Source organism: Phyllobates terribilis, unplaced genomic scaffold (assembly GCF_046119375.1).
Source record: "Phyllobates terribilis strain yellow unplaced genomic scaffold, ASM4611937v1 Scaffold_12__6_contigs__length_324123572, whole genome shotgun sequence".
NCBI classification, from domain to species: Eukaryota; Metazoa; Chordata; class Amphibia; order Anura; family Dendrobatidae; genus Phyllobates; species Phyllobates terribilis.
Window position 1 is genome coordinate 276,332,707 of NW_027362772.1, and position 16,390 is coordinate 276,349,096.

At 43.6% G+C, this 16,390-nt stretch overlaps 1 protein-coding gene across 4 annotated transcripts in view; it reads right to left on the reverse strand.

Annotated features, from left to right (window-relative positions):
- USP28 (ubiquitin specific peptidase 28) overlaps positions 1-16,390 on the reverse strand; it is a 49,167-nt gene that overhangs the window by 21,238 nt on the left and 11,539 nt on the right. For 2 of the 4 annotated variants that reach the window (XM_073656999.1, XM_073657003.1), the window contains exons 2-12: positions 11,716-11,793; positions 10,776-10,908; positions 9,147-9,249; positions 8,205-8,367; positions 6,324-6,410; positions 4,975-5,112; positions 3,078-3,151; positions 2,437-2,513; positions 1,791-1,939; positions 1,028-1,155; positions 627-722 (exon numbers count right to left, since the gene is read on the reverse strand). In XM_073656999.1, coding sequence (XP_073513100.1) covers positions 627-722; positions 1,028-1,155; positions 1,791-1,939; positions 2,437-2,513; positions 3,078-3,151; positions 4,975-5,112; positions 6,324-6,410; positions 8,205-8,367; positions 9,147-9,249; positions 10,776-10,908; positions 11,716-11,793 — 1,226 coding nt within the window. Of the gene's footprint in view, positions 1-626; positions 723-1,027; positions 1,156-1,790; positions 1,940-2,436; positions 2,514-3,077; positions 3,152-4,974; positions 5,113-6,323; positions 6,411-8,204; positions 8,368-9,146; positions 9,250-10,775; positions 10,909-11,495; positions 11,618-11,715; positions 11,794-16,390 lie in introns of those variants that run through there. The other 2 variants (XM_073657001.1, XM_073657000.1) reach the window with 2 other exon arrangements.

The following is a 16,390-nucleotide window of genomic DNA, read 5'->3' on the forward strand; positions in this document are numbered from 1 at the left end:
CCATTATCTAGGCATTTTTGCAAGGAAGTTGCAACAGCTAGCAGCCAGGTGACAGGTAATCCGTTAATTCAAGAAGGTGGTCAAGAGCAGACTTTGCTCCACTTAGGTTGCAGTAGCCCCCTATACAGGAGTATGAGAGGCTGCCGGGGCCCCTGGGTTGTGCCAACAGAGTATCTGCTGGCTGTAGGAACAAGCTGAAGGAAAGTGCAGATGTGCTGGTTCTGAACAAAGAAAATGGATCGTGTTAGATCCTATAATTGAAACCAGCCAGCCGGGATTACAAGCCCAGGAAATAAGGTAGTAATGACGGGCAGTCAACAGGTCAAATCCAAATGGGCATCCAAGTGTCAGTGGTCCAAAAAATCCAAAATACGGCACACCACAGCAGTATAGATTTAAACGTAGGGATCAGGTCATGGCTGATCCTGCCCATCATTGGGGATGCATTCTCCAGTCCAGGAGAGGACGAGTCATCACCAGGGCGAGAGTTGGGACATGTTTCTTGCATTATGGTCCTCACCTTTAGAAATCCAGTTAGATGAGGCTTCTGGGGGCCAAAGTACCACAGGATAGCGCCAATCAATCTGAACGTTTAGTGCAGGAAGTTAGTATTGGCCTTCGCTTACCTTTCCAGCTTCTGATTGAGGAGGTCGATGTCTTGAGCCAGTGTCTTGATCTCCTCCCGCTTCCTTCTAATCAGATCTTTATTTCTGAATAGGAACCTGAAATAAAGGATCTGGATGTCAATCTTTGAACTTCAGAGGGAATGGAAGAGCGGTTGATACAGATGTAACCTTTAGGACACATCTCATTCGTACTGGATGCACAAACCTGATCATAACGCTTCATAAACATGGCGATCATGCCAATATTAGTAGACCAAGTCTAGTCTGTGCCAGACGTAGTAGACAGCGTCTAGTCTATATGAAAATATTCAGGGTAGACAACGTCTAGTCTATAGCAAAACACTCAGGAACGTATGGCCACATTACACACGAGCGCATTGCATCTATTCTTATCCACGTACCTGTCCATGTAAATAATCTCCGGGAATTCCAGCTTATTGTGAATTTTTTCCGGCTGCCCCAACGATTGATTGTACTCAAACCGCGACAGTTCAAAAGTCAACACCGGGGGAAGCTTTATAAACCAGCGCTGCGGAGAGAGACGACGTGAGAACAGCAAAGAAACACAAGACGATAAAGAATTATATAAACATGCTGATAACTTTGTTTATTGGGTTATTCAAAAAAAAAATAAATCAATCCATAGTACGGGGAACTAGCTTTCTGGTCTGACCACCAAGACCCCGAGCGATCAAGAGATTGGTGCTCTGGAACCACCGGTCTGTAGCCCCATACTGTATGTAGCAGAGGTCAACATGCTCCATTAATTGTCTATGGGACAGCAGAGCACAGCGCTCACCGATTTCATGAATCAAGCGAAGACCCAGCTGCCTTTTTGGGGTGCGTTGGCAAAACACAGGATCACTGGGCGTTTGAGGTCAGATCCCCAAGTTCTTCCCCATGACAAATGGAGGACAACTTGATTGTTTTTACCCTTAACTATATGTAGAGTATGCCATGGCATAGGCAGTCATGCTACTGCCCTGTGAAATATAACATGACTGCCGGCCATGGACTTGTGCCACAATATCAACTCTCAGGACCAGCAGTGGGAATGTCCTTTATGGCTTTCACGGGTAGAGGAGCGCATTAAAGTCCTAAATCTATATTCATTGCTCGGAGTGTTGAGACCCCTTTACTTTGTTGGTCACACGACATACTGACCTCTTGCCTGTATTGCATGGCTCGGCCGTTCTGCATGTGCTCGATCTCTCCCTCCACCGTGATGCCTTCTAGGCATTCGTTTAGGTTGTTGAAGCCGTTCACTTGAAGGGGATATTGCCCGAAGGTTTCAGTGTTGGAGAAAGTTTTCTCTGGTGTAACAAAAATCACACGATTAGTCACAGGTCGAGACACCCGACATTGTAGGAAAGAGGGAGTTAAAAATTGTAGATTATAGCCTACCAGTAGGAGAGAAGAACACCGATTGCTCAGGGACAGACCACTCGGACTGCCACTGATCCCAACAACGAGGCTCTACTGAACCCCACCTGAGTGGAGGAGTCCCACCAGTTGGACCCACAGTGAACATGAAGTTCTCTTCTCCTTGTGGAGAGTGACAAGCCAAGACTAGCATGTCAGAGTGAGGAGACTTCTAAGCCATGCATGCTCCTCTGGGAAACCTATAAAATCACTGTACAACCCCTTTAAAAGTCCAGTGCTACTTGGGCAAAACTGGCGATAAAGTCAGAAGTGCGTCAGCAGCGACAGGATCAGGTCTGCATGGATTTAAGAATGGCCAAAGAAAGATCGTGTCTCAGCTACACTGCTCAGTTGGGAAGTAAGGTGCACACGAACAAGAACCACATACCTTCCAGATGTCCCTCGTTTAGAAATGTACCATAGAAGAGCTGCACCATTGGGTTTCCTGTCTTGTCTGGTGTCCTCCTACACACAAGATGGAAAAATGAAGGCAAAAAAAGTCATTCTATAATTGTATACTAAATATACACTATCAAGAATTTGTAATATAATTGTGTATGGTGACATCATACAGGTCATTTTGTGGCAACCTCAAGATAAGCCTTCCTGTACGTGCACCATGAACACTTTCTGGCCATTATATGGCTTGCATCCTACATTTTTCTTTAATTGCCCCCTCAGCAGGCTTGATTTCTAAATATAAGTGGTTTCTGAACTTGTGGTTGGAAGCTAGCTGCCATCTCCTCTCCAAAACACTGCACAGGCATGAGGGATTGCTGCCATCCTGTCTATGTAGCACATGGTCAGAAGCATGGAGGACATTATACTTCTGTACTGAGCAGTGCAACTGTGAATCCAGCACTGGGGTAAGAAACAATTAAGAGTGCTGCTTTCTAGTATCTGCTTTGTCTCTTTGCTACAGTTCTCGAATCCCTCCATTTATAAACTTTAAGGGGGGGGTGTAACCTGATCCCTCAGTGAGCTTGTGTGTCCTTTTATTATGCGAGTTTAGAAGTAGGAATAACTTACTCTCCATTAACAGTCAATTGGAAAGCATCTTCTAGCCAGTCCAGCAATTTGTGGGAAAACTCGCTGATATCTTGCTAGCAAGCAGAAATAAAATAATTAGTTTATGCAGGGTGACACTTTAAATAGAAATGCACCAGAAAATTAATTGTTTAAATCCAGATTTAATGTGTTTTTTTCCCCATATCTGTATTCAAAGAGAACATTAATTTGCAACAAAATGCTGGTGGAAACTGCCAAGCTTTAAAAAGTCAATGAATTTTGGTGAAACTGAGGCTGCACTAACATTTTACGACTTAGCATTCATGCAGTTTCGGCCACCTCCAACAAGGTGGGTGAAGCCATGTTGGGATGGGAATGGGGCAACCGCCGCTTGTTAAATTCATGTAGATTGGAGGAGTTTGTTATGCAACAAGTATTACTCCAGCAGGTACTTGAGTAGGATTTGTAGCAGGGCATACACCTTTCCTTGCAAGTGCCTTTTCATGAATCAGGAGCGTATGACTCCAGCACAATGCAAGACTGGCGTGAACAACGCTGGTCATGATGAATCAAAGCCATAGCTCCTGTTCTTTACCGGAGACTTTTCAGAAGTCTCATTATCAGACAGGACTGCAATAGGCAACGTCACAGCTCCTGCTCCCTTCCCAGTGACCTTAGCACATGCTCATTAGATGCTTTAATACAGAAGCTAGCTGCACCCCATTGCTGCTAATGTACATGTGAATTTCCTGAAACCGGAAGTTAGTGGACAATGAAGGTGTCAACATTCTAAATTATTTCTTTTGAAAAGGTTTAATAAAAACCTGACTTTAAACAGTAGGTCATTTGCTGATGACACATTCATTTATTGTTTTTCTATTATTGAGTAGCACCAAGCTGCTATCCAAAGACAGCGAGAAAGATCTTTTCAATCCCCATCACACAAGTGCTGACTCAGAGTTATAATAGGAAGTCAGAACAGATGTCCGAGCCACCAAGAATAGCACAAGCGACCTCATCATGAAGACCTCCAGAAACAGAACGTCATTCTCCAAAACCAAGTCTCCTGAAACATTAAATGGCCATTGTCCAGAGTATTAAAGGGAATGTTTGGCAAATATCTGATTGAGCGTTGGTGCCCTCTCCTTTAGCAAGAACAGGAGACCAGTGCTCCCAGTTCTGCCTTTAACTGTTTCTGACAGACCATCTTGACATATTTAATGCTGTTTTTATAGTCTGGGGACCCCCGAGGAGATGGCAAACAGCATGCCAGATTCTGTGTTGCATTTTCAAGGTTACGTAGCCTTCAGCGAGTGCCATGTAGTGATCGGAAGCATCAATGTCAAGCAACCCTGCGGTCACGTGATTGACGGGCATCAGCTGGGTCTTCGCAAATACCAATTACATAACTGGGGTACCCATTAAATGCCTTTGTCACAGGTTAAGAAAAAAAAAAAAAAATTGACAACACCTCCCCAGATCATTGTAGCTTCTCTGGTCCATCAGCGGTGAGTTCACCACTGCAGCCAATCTGAGTTCAACAGCTTGTGCCATCTATTTGATTGGCAGCAGTGGTGATGTGCACTGTAGTCACATCACCGCTGCAGCCTATACAGAGCCTGGAGAAGCAGGGCTGGAGCAGAGAGCATTATCTGAAGATTCAGGCACCATTGTATTTGGAAGTGGAAAACGGCTTTTCGAGCAGTCAGAGCCTGGGAGTGTCCATTTAATGCATCTTTTTTGGACAGGTACTCTAGAAAGTTGTATTCTGACAGTCGAGGGCGTGATCACAGATTTGCTGCAGAATCTGGATGGAAAAACTGCAGCAACTCTGGTATGTGAATACAACCCTAAATAGATACTAATTACACCAATGCAGATTAAAAGCTTTTGTAGATTTCCCTCCCCCGTGTCTTACTTGCTGTGCTTCCTCAGACAGGAACGCATCCTTCAGCAGATCCAGAGCAGGCGTAGGATCAACATATTTTTTATTGGAGCCGACCATTAAGGCGAAGAGATACTGGAGTTCTTGCATAAACGCGATGTTCCGATTTTCCTGAAACAATAAATAACTTGTGACCACCTGTCTTCGGCTGCATCAGACGTTCCAGCAATGCATAGTCAAGCTAAAGTTTGGCAACTTTTTGCATAGACTGGCAGGTGTCTACTTTTAGAAAATATACACCACAAACATACGATGCAGTTGTAGCTTTATAACAATACCCCACGTTAAAGGGGTTTTCTGTAAGCAAGATATTGATAAGCCATCAATCTCTCATCCTACATCTCATTAATCAGAGTATACCCAGTGCTGGCAAGTCACTGTATGAGAACCTGCAGCTCCACAGTCCATATACTCTGTACTGAAGTGCGTGTGACAAGAGCGGTGTTACCCAAGAACGGCCACCACGACGGAGTGCACCGCTCTGCACCGACAGCCATGGACCCTGATCACAGCTGATCTGTGAGATGCTGCTGTCAGATCCAACCCAAGCAGCTAATGAGGACCAATTCTCCAGATTTGTCATCTCAGCCCTGGCAAATCCATATAAAAGGGTTATTCCCAGGATGGTGATCACTGATCAGTGAAGGGGGTCCAACCTACTGATCCCAAGAACAGAGCTCCAAGATGCCACCACCAGACTGGCGAACATACAGGACCAAAGCTTCATTATCTACAGCTTGTGGCTCACAGATGTCTGCTTAGGTGAGCACCACTCTGAACTGTATTGGCATCCATAGGACAGCTACTTGCCCCAGTCCAAAGTGGAGGACCCACATGGATTGTTTGCTTCCCTCTGCTGGTGGGGCAATATCACTGCTTCTCTGAAGATTCAGCAGATGGGCCAGTCAGGGACTTGGAGTTTATATAAGCCCCCCCCCCCCCATGTGTGCCCTCTCCCATGTCTTCACATTGAATGGGTTGTAACCCATCTCAGAGATGAAGGTGGCTCTCAAGTTAAGAAATCTTGGGTATCCTTGGACTTGAGGCACATATTGCTTGATGTCCTCTCCATTTGGACAGGGCTTGTAGGACCCAATCCTTGGGTTTTCCCCATTACCTGTTGATAGCCCACTATAAATACATCGGGGGGGGGCTTTTAATATTTCTTTTGCATCGAATAATGTCAAACATCTCTGAAGGCAAGCAGTTGGGGACCCTTGGACTACCAGAGATCATCAAGAGCTTCTGGAGGTTTGATAACAGGAACCCCCAATGATCCTGAGAAGAGGGAATACGTTGCCATTTCTTTCCTAGATACTTACGATGCGGGTCCGACACCTCTCCAGTATGTTCGGTGATATCCTGTAGCTGTGGACGAGTCTTCGGAATTCGGGCAGGTGGAAGAGTGACTGACAACATAATAAAAAAGTATAAATTAATAAAGGAAGCGATACAAGCAATCGCCGCATGGAACACACGAGTACAAAGGTCTTTAACCGTTGCGGGGCTGCACACTTCTCTCTTGCTCGGGCTTTAAGTAAACCTCACCATTTTAAATAAAGGAAACGAGCATTGGATTTAATTGGTAGTTTAGGTTTCCACATTATTGCGGCTCTGAAAGGAGCTCTGTGGCAAACCCAGCTGGGAACCAATCACACTGAAGGGGTTATTTCTATTCTCAGAGTCACGCTAATAAACAGCAAGAAACCAATCAAGTTGCAGACAGTATTTGTAACTACGGCTTATCCTCATCACTCGCTCCCAGGAAACCTAGTAAAAAAAAAAAGGGCTCGATTTTAATTGAGCACCGCGAACGCCAAAAACCAACCAGTTTAACACAGTCGTTCAATTTAAGAAGCAAAGTGGAGATCTCAGTGCCAATCCCCGGTCGCTCAGCATCCCCCATACTGCGGTGGCTCCCCTCCGCTTCTTTCTTCCCCTCGTTTAGCAATCAAGTAGTGTAAACACGGCCATAGAACAGTCAGGGCGACGAACGCCACCTCCGAGGAATTAGGAAAAAAATTGCAGTGAACCTAAAACTTTAATGTTCCCTGCCTTTTATCTAACGGTAACATCCCTCTCCGATTATGTCACGTAATTAGCAATTAGGAGAGTCGTACAACTAGATAGAGGGGGGGGTGCCAAGAAAAGAAAAAAAAAAATCCACACAAAAAAAAGGACTAAAAGCACCATAATAAAATCAAAACCAAAAGGTTAATGGTGCAGCACCAATGGCTCCCAACACCCATCGGATTGTACCAAACTAGTTCTGGATTTTTATCCAGGACCTGCCAAGCCCAAATAGAACAGGAGTCCATTACTTAAAGGGGTTGATCATAATTGGCAAAGTCATGTAATGCTATAAACAAAATAAGCATTTACTACTTCAAGTCCCTGCTGCCCTCAGTGTGCCTCAACATGTGACCGCTGCAGCCAATCACTAGCCTAATGAGAATGTGCTGTCTACATTGGCATAATTGATTTTACAGTAGATAAGTGGTGCGGGAGCACAAAGGGTTTCATCAAATAGGTTGACAACCACTTTAATTTATACAGGATTTTTTAAAAAAAAAAAAAGGAAGCTGTCACTACAAATTGCATAAATGGATGCTAGACCTGATGAAGCCAGTGTTCTTACTCTAAAAATCCATGTCAGAATGGCTGTAAAAGGAACATTTCAAACTTAGCCAAACTTATTAAATGCTCAAGAGTGAGCTCATGAGTCCAGGCGTATTGGATTGCCTCTGACCAAGCCTGACTGCTGCAGCTTGTACTGAGCAGTGTGAGATGTCCACAGCAGCGGGGAGGAGGGACTCTGAGGAGCTGTCAAAAAAAAAAAAAAAAGGAGTGTGCAGCTATTTTGATATGGATCAACACAAATACACCAGCCTCATCAGGTTTAAGTTTTAATTGTTTGTATTGACTTTGGAGCATCGAAGAACATGTGGCTTAGATAACTGGTCTCTTAGATGGTCACTCACATTGGATAAAAAAGGTAAAATGATTGAGCAACTGCTAAAACGAATGATTAGCGGCCATGCACATTGCCAGTCGAGCATGCAATATCTACACTGCGGAGATAAATTTATCATAAGTCTGTGCAAGAGGAGCTATAAAAAAAAAAGTCATAATACGTCGGCAACAGAAAAAGGTCCTCATCCACGTTCAATAAGACCGTGAACAGCAATATACATCTGTGGCACCTGCATGACCGCGCTGAACCAGCAGGTGTTCCCGATGTTCTTCAGTCCTACAGGCCAGTCCCCGTTCCTCCTGAGGTCGTTGGGGTTAGGAACATCTCCCCACACTTCACAGCGTTTCCGCTTAGAGCGGTTTTTATTTTCAAGAATGTAGAGTTCAATGGAGCTAAAATGCCAAAAAAAAAACAAACAAACATTGAGGGAAGTAACTGGATGAGTTTAACTACTGGCATTTTCCACCCAAGACCACATGGGCTGAGAAGAACCCAAACTGGTGCAATGGAAACATGGAGAAGATGTAGATGGCAAACATTGACCTGCATGCTCTGGTTTCTGCTGCCACTTCTGGTTCTTAAATCATGTCCATCATTACTAGAGGTGATGAGGCGCAGATATCAATAGTCAGGCCAGTGAGGAACCAGTAGAAAAAAAGTTTGCGAAGTCCTGTTCTAATGGATAGAGACTGGGGTAACTTACTATTACATTGTAGTCCTCCTGATGGGTGGACCTGGCAAACAGCATTAGTGTGGCAGAAGAAAGGTGGAGGGTATTGTCAATTCATCTCACAGTCTTGCCCAAAATCCAATGTTACACGGTAGGATTAAACTTCAGAGTGTTGCACTGCACTTACAGGAGTTGTCTACAACTATTAACTTTTGCACACTTAAGGAACCAAAGGTTGGTGAAAAGTTGGACAATATCTAAGTCAGTGACGATTGATCACAAAGCAACCCTACCATGACCAAAATGTGACAATTGCAAAAAAATCCAACCACTTTTTGGACTATTACAGGCCACAAGCAATTCAACTACCCCCCCTCCCACCAATAGGCTGAAACACAAGTCATGTGTGGCCCGTCCATTTTTACTTACAGACAATTCGCTAATGCAACACCTAGACAAAGGAGTCTCCCAGTTTCTCGTCATGCGACCAAGTCTACATACCTGTTGGAAACGTTTGTCTCCTTCTGCTGATTTGTGACATCTTGTAAACTGAGAGCTATTGCCGTCTGGAGGTAGTCCTTCTCACACGTGGAGTCAACCGTGGCTGAAAAAAAAACAAGTCCAATGGAGGCTATTCTGCTCATTCATAAGCAACGGCTCCATAGAGCCTATTGCAATAAAATACTAGGCATGAGAGATTCCCAGATATGGCCAACCGACAGCGCGCAGGCCAACCGAGCTTACATATGGCTTGAATGCTGCAGCAATCAGGGAGGAAACCTTCTTTAATGGGGTTCTCGAGTTAGTAGATTACCTCTAGTGTAGTGGTGGTGGTTGGATGGTTGGGCAAAGAGCACAGCGTGCAAGCCCATTGGATCTTTCAATTTTCATTGCCCCTGCCAAAGAGGGCAAACCTGCCTCTGCTAGCAGTATTACGACCTTAGTTTACAATAGTAAAATAACAGAGCGAGTAGCTTCAAGACTTTTTACATTAAATACCCATTAAAAGTAAACCTTTAATAATATCAATTAAAACCTAATGAGAAACTCACAACAAATACTGAACAACATGAAAAAGACCTAGAACATAGGCACGTGATCCAGACCTATTTATATAGATAGTATCTTATATCCCGGTAATATACTCCAAGGGACAACTACTAGTAAATGAGTGGATATACCCAGATAAGGATCACAGTGACAGTTCACCAAAGGGAATCAATTGTGATTATAGAGTATAGATAAAAATAGCCCTATAACAAAAACTAGGCACCACAGATACCCATGCTAAATTGATACACCCCTCTCACTAAGAGGGACCAATATCCCTAACTATTTATTGAGATATATTTTCAGAATGAAGCCATATTAACATAATCCGTAGAGCCTCAAGTGCCTCTCCAATCTAGGGGCCTAGCACCTGGTATACCCACATATTAGATGCCATTTAATACAGAGATTAAATATGACCATGATGAAGGAGTAGTGTATCTACCTGAAAGAAACTAATAGAGAGAGGTATAACACTTAGTGCATTAAAAATTCCCTTACAACAGTGTTTTAAAGGGGCAACTATTCCCCCTACAAAGGTGTTCCCCCCACAATAATAAATATGTAACCTTAACCAAGAGCTAATAAATTATCACAGATGAGACATACATAAATCACGATTCCCAATAGGATTCAAATCCAAACCAATATATAAAGAATTACTTATCTTGGCAACGTAAATTTCTGTTTCCCCACCAGGTCAAGGATTCCATATATTAATCAAATCAGGGATACTACATTTTCTCAACACGTTATCTTTTAATGGGTATTTAATGAAAACAGGATTACGACCTTGCAGCGTGCCAGTGGCTCCGTTATGCCACCAGCCCGAGCGGTCAATCAGGAGCCCACACCTCCCAGAGGGATGCAAGAGAGGAGGCAGAGGAGCAGTGTGCTCCTGAAGAACAAGCTTGAGACAACCTCCAATACCAGAAATGCATTGCTAGCCAAGCAATTACCTGCTGTGCAGAGGCTCACACAGAAATACATACAAGGCTCTGGAAGTGGCACAATTCCACCACCCTCAATCTACCAACCACGTGCAACTTATCTAATAAGAAACCTCAGATGAGAACGTACAATCTGCTCCTTGCACAACCGTGGTGCTTTCCTTAGATCTGGACGGCTTGGTGGCCAGCACCTTGATGTCCGACTCCTGAATGCACTCCTCGGTGAGAATGCCGACCGCTTCTATAATGTCATCGTTCGTGGCCTGTGAGAGAAGAGCAAAAACAGTGCTGACAACTAGTCATAGCTATGGCATTTAAAGAGATTGTCAAGAACTGGAAAAACATGGCTGCTTTCTTCTAGCAACTGTACAATCTCTGGGTTGTGTTGGGTGCTATACAGACCAGCTCTATTCTACTACATAAGGTCTGAGCTGCAATACCACACATGACCTGTGGACCCTGTTCGGATGGAGTGACAGGACATGCAGCACCCTTTCTCCGAAGTAGAGCATGCGCAGGGATAAGAGTGCCAAGTTCTATCCCAGAGGTCAGACCTCCAAGTCTAAAAGTTAAGCCCCCCAGCCTATTGATGGACCATAACTGTAGGTGATCTGGAAGCTCTGCAAGACCAAGTCCAGCAGCCACGCCGGTAGACTGGCTTCAAGACCAGAGAACCTCCTCCTGACATCTTTTCATTAGTAGGACTGTTGTGCCATCAGTCATGCGCTCCACTAGGTCTACTAATCAGATGAGGCCCCGAGGATGCCATTAGGCAAGAGGTGGTTTGCAGGACACGGACTACCAGCATGGCCATTGCATTAGGGTCCCACAAATCTTTCAACCGGATTACCCCTTTAAATGTGTAAATGTCATTAAAGACTCCACTTTTCAGAATATCGCCCATGTGGTAGACAACTGATGGGTCAGCCAGGCATTCCTCTGTATTACATGGCGACCATGCCGATAAAGAACTCTAGAAAAAAAAAAAGGAGTCCTAGAGGATGTTTCCAAGTGGGGATTCCACATATGCCGCAGTTGGGGGGAGGGATAAAAATTTTAATGTGTCTGACCTTGAGCGCTTCCCTGAGCAAACCGTGGTCTCGGATCCCTGTAATCTCCTTCAGTTGGTTAACCAGCATGTCACTGTCCTAAATTTAAAAAAAATAAATAAATTATAATACTGTATAAAAAAAAAAATTGTGAATGCAAAATTTTTTTATTTTTTTTTATCCCTGTGCATGCACATTTCAAAGTTTAACTGCTTGGAGTCCATGCGAAAAAAATAAAATTAATTTTATTATCCAACTAGTATTTTGTGACTTAATATCCCAGTAATTGGCGTGGGAGGTTTTCTTGCAGCGTTGTGTAATATTGTGACATGGGAACGGCTGTGTCTACACTGAAAACGGCACAACCTTGCACCGCTGGACCCTCACGTCCGGTAGCGGCCTCAGACAGAATGGCTTTTGAGGATCTGGGTGTCAGACTGGACGCGTCCATCCAGGCTGGTTTATGTGCGCTGGGACATATAAGGAGGTGAGGGAATGCAGATGAGCTATTTTAAGGTCGGTTACACATGCCATTTGTGTCTGTCATTCCAGCTGCACAATGCGATGCCAGCCTCCCATCACCGAGGCTGCGGCAATCATATTGGGAACAATACATCCATCTTCTTCCGGATGGACGGCCGCACAGCTCTGCTGCTCATTACCATTTATTTTACATGGCCCGGAAGGTTTGCAGAACTGTACAATATCAAGATGAAAAAAGATATATTTAAGATTTTAGACCCCCGTGGTGAACCTTAAAATACAATGTATGCCAATAAGACCGGAAACGGGACGTCACTGCAATAAAGGTTGGAAATAAAATCCTGTACCAAACAATTTGTTGAGTTTTTCTTCCTTTAACCCACAGTGATTTTTGGGGTTTTGACTTCTTCCAAGAGCGATAACTTTATTTTTTCTGTTGACAGTTTTTTTTTTTGCGCAGGACAATTTTATCATAAATGTACTAGTTAAAAAAAAAAACTAAAAAGGGGTTAAACCTCGATTCCACAATTGTTTTTTTGAGTTGTTTTTATGGAAAAAAATGGAAACAAAATATTCATGCCATCTGAATATATACATTTTGGAGTATTAGCACCACTTGCAGAAATCTGACACTTCCAACCTCAGCTGCTATCAATGAGATTATTAATGGTAGTCTGAGGAAGGTTCTGCTGAATGCATTTGGGCGCACCGTTGCTAGTGCTACTGTGAGCAGCCAGCATGACAAACACGATACAGTGGTCTGCAGCATCTCCAGACTTGTCTCCCATCGAGCACAACTGGGATGTCATTGGTCAATAAAAGCAAAGTCAGCTGCCAGCAGTGGATCTTGATGAATTCTGTGCCCAAATGCATTCAGAGTGGCAGAACATTCCATAGACAAACCATTAGTGACCTCATTGATAGCAGCCAAGGCTGGAAATGCCACAGTACTACAATTCAGCTCATTTTCCTTAAGAGCAGATCTTCAGTATCTGAGAACAGCTGTCCTACACCATTTATATCTGACCCCCAGAGCTGCCAACAGCTGACCAGTGGGGGAATGTCAGGTATCAGAACCCCACCAATCCAATACCAATTATTTTAAGGATAAGTCAGCAATATTTAAAAGGTATAGAAAGCCCCTATAATCGTTTCCCAATGACTATTAGATTTCCAATCAATGCAGGTTTAGGGTTATTCAGGACCTTTTTGCCACATCTTTACTTTATACACCAACTCAAGCAAACATTTTAAATGTTGTAAAAGCTTTTTTTTTTTTTTTTTCTTTTTTTTTTTTTTTAAAGTAGACTTTAGAAAAGTGCAAAATAAAAGGCCCAAATAAAAACAGGTAAAAAAAAATAAATTGAAGAGGCACAAATGAAATACTGAATCTGGCACAAAATATCAAAGCTCACATTCTCCTTTAGAAGAGACGAAGAGCCAAGATTTAAAGGACGACATCAGATCATACTAAACCTCCATAATCTTCTGTATGAGAACAGGGACCAGCAGAGGAGAACAAAAACCCCATCCACCTCTATGGGAGTCCCAAGCAGAGCAAAGTCCTGCAGTGACCTTATTGGATCATTTAGGGTAGATGAAGCAGCCAAAAGCCATGGGGTGATGCAGCCGCTGATCTGTAACTGATAAAGGGGTTTTCCAGCTACAATGGCCCTGATGACCTACAGTGGCGATCAAAAGTTTTGCTTTTTATAAGTGTGATTCCTTCTGTCTGGTTGTTGTGAGGCCATTTTCCTGGTGATTTTAGTAAAGCAGAAGCAAATGGTTCTCAGCTATAAGGATGAAAATTGTGTCGGACATTGTTTTATCCTTTATGTGTTAGTTTTCAACATTTCCTGGGCCAAATGTTTTGCAGATTGTCATGTATAGTTGAATTTTGTCTTTTTTTTTTTTTTTTTTTTATAAATGTTTTTAGGTTAAAACATGGCAAAGACAAAGCCAAATTTATCACCAGATGTCAGGAAGCTTATTACTCTGAGAGTGAGGTCAGACAAAAGCCAATACCAGGCAGCTATGGAATTCACCTGTTCTCAGAGTCAAGTGTCAGGTTTATTAAAGAAACAGAAGGTTATGGAGCAGCTGACAAACCTAGAAGTGGACGACCACAGAAAACTTCCTCTAGAGTAGATCACATTATTAAGAAAAAGTCAGTTTCTGATGTCCTGTGCTGTACAGATTACACACGAAATGAACGAAGAATATGGAGTCAAAGTGAGTCACCAAACTGTGGTGCGATGGCTAAGAGCAGTAGGGCTGAATGCACGAGTTCCAGTCAAGAAGCCTTTCATCTCTGCAAAGAACCGGAAGGTCCAACTTGAGTTTGCCAAAGAACACAGCCAATGGAAAGACAGATTGGTCTAAGGTGTTGTGATCAGATGAATCCAAGTCCAATCTGTTTGGTAGTGATGGCGATATAGATATATAGATATATAAATGTGAAAACATAATGATGCAAGGAAACAAACACCTACAGTGAAGCATGGTGGAGTCAATGTTATGGTTTTGGGCTGCTTTTCTGCATCTGCCATTGGCCCCCTGCACAGAATTAATGGAAATATGAATGCCATAATGTACAAGGATATACTGAAGAATGTAATGCTGCCACATGATAAAACCAGAGTAGACAGGGGATTGAGATTCCAGCAAGACAATGATCATAAGCACACGTCCAATTTAGTCAAAAATGGATTAGCAAAGAAAAATGTTCACCTGTTGCAATGGCCGAGCCAATCACTTGATTTAAACCCTACAGAGTACCTTCGGAAGGAGTTAGGGCAACGAGTTGGGGCCTGTACCCAAAGCAATAAAGATGAATTGTTTGCAGATTAGTAGATTGAATGGAGCAAGATCCCTCAAGATGTCTTGAATACCCGAGTGGCTTCAATGCCCCATCGGTGTGGTGTAGCAATTACAGCAAGAGGTTATGCTACAAAATACTAAGTTATGGCATTGTAAGCAATGAATTACTCTGTTATCAATAAATAGTATGCGCAAAACTTTTGGCAGTCAGTTTTCTTTAATTAAATGACCAGACTGGAATTTGCCAAACTACATGTTGACAAGCCACAAAGCTTCTGGGAGAATGTCTTATGGACAGATGAGACAAAAATGGAAGTTTTTGACAAGGCACATCAGCTCTATGTTCACAGATGGAAAAATGAAGCATATCAAGAAAAGAACACTGTCCCTACTGTGAAACATGGAGGAGGCTCTGTTATGTTCTGGAGCAGCTTTGCTGCATCTAGCACAGGGTGTCTTGAACCTGTGCAGGGTACAATGAAATCTCAAGACTATCAAGGGATTCTAGAGAGAAATGTGCTGCCCAGTGTCAGAAAGCTTTGTCTCAGTCGCAGGTCATGGGTCTTGAAACAGGATAATGACCCAAAACACACAGCTTATAACACCCAAGAATGGCTAAGAGGAAAACATTAGACTATTCTGAAGTGGCCTTCTATGAGCCCTGACCTAAATCCTATTGAGCATCTTTGGAAAGAGCTGAAACATGCCGTCTGGAAAAGGCAACCTTCACACACGAGACAACTGGGGCAGTTTGCTCATGAGGAGTGGGCCAAAATACCTGTCGAGAGGTGCAGAAGTCTCATTGACAGTTACAGGAATCGTGTGATTGCTTCAGAAGGTTGTTCAACAAAATATTAAGTTAAGAAGAACCATCATTTCAGTCCAGGCCGATTTCATGAGGTTAATTTTTTTTTTTAAATTCTGTGGAAGCAGAAAAGCAATGTCTGACTTTCATTTGTTCATTTTCATAGATTTTTAATTTATTACTTTTGTCAGATTCAAGTTATTTCTGTGACCATTGTGTTTTTTTTTTTTGGGCAGAGTATACACACTGACCACAGGGGGGAGGGGGGGGGGGCAGAGTATACACACTGACCACAGGGGGGAGGGGGGGGGGGGCAGAGTATACACACTGACCACAGGGGGGAGGGGGGGGGGGGGCAGAGTATACACACTGACCACAGGGGGGAGGGGGGGGGGGGGCAGAGTATACACACTGACCACAGGGGGGAGGGGGGGGGGGGCAGAGTATACACACTGACCACAGGGGGGAGGGGGGGGGGGGCAGAGTATACACACTGACCACAGGGGGGAGGGGGGGGGGGGCAGAGTATACACACTGACCACAGGGGGGAGGGGGGGGGGGGCAGAGTATACACACTGACCACAGGGG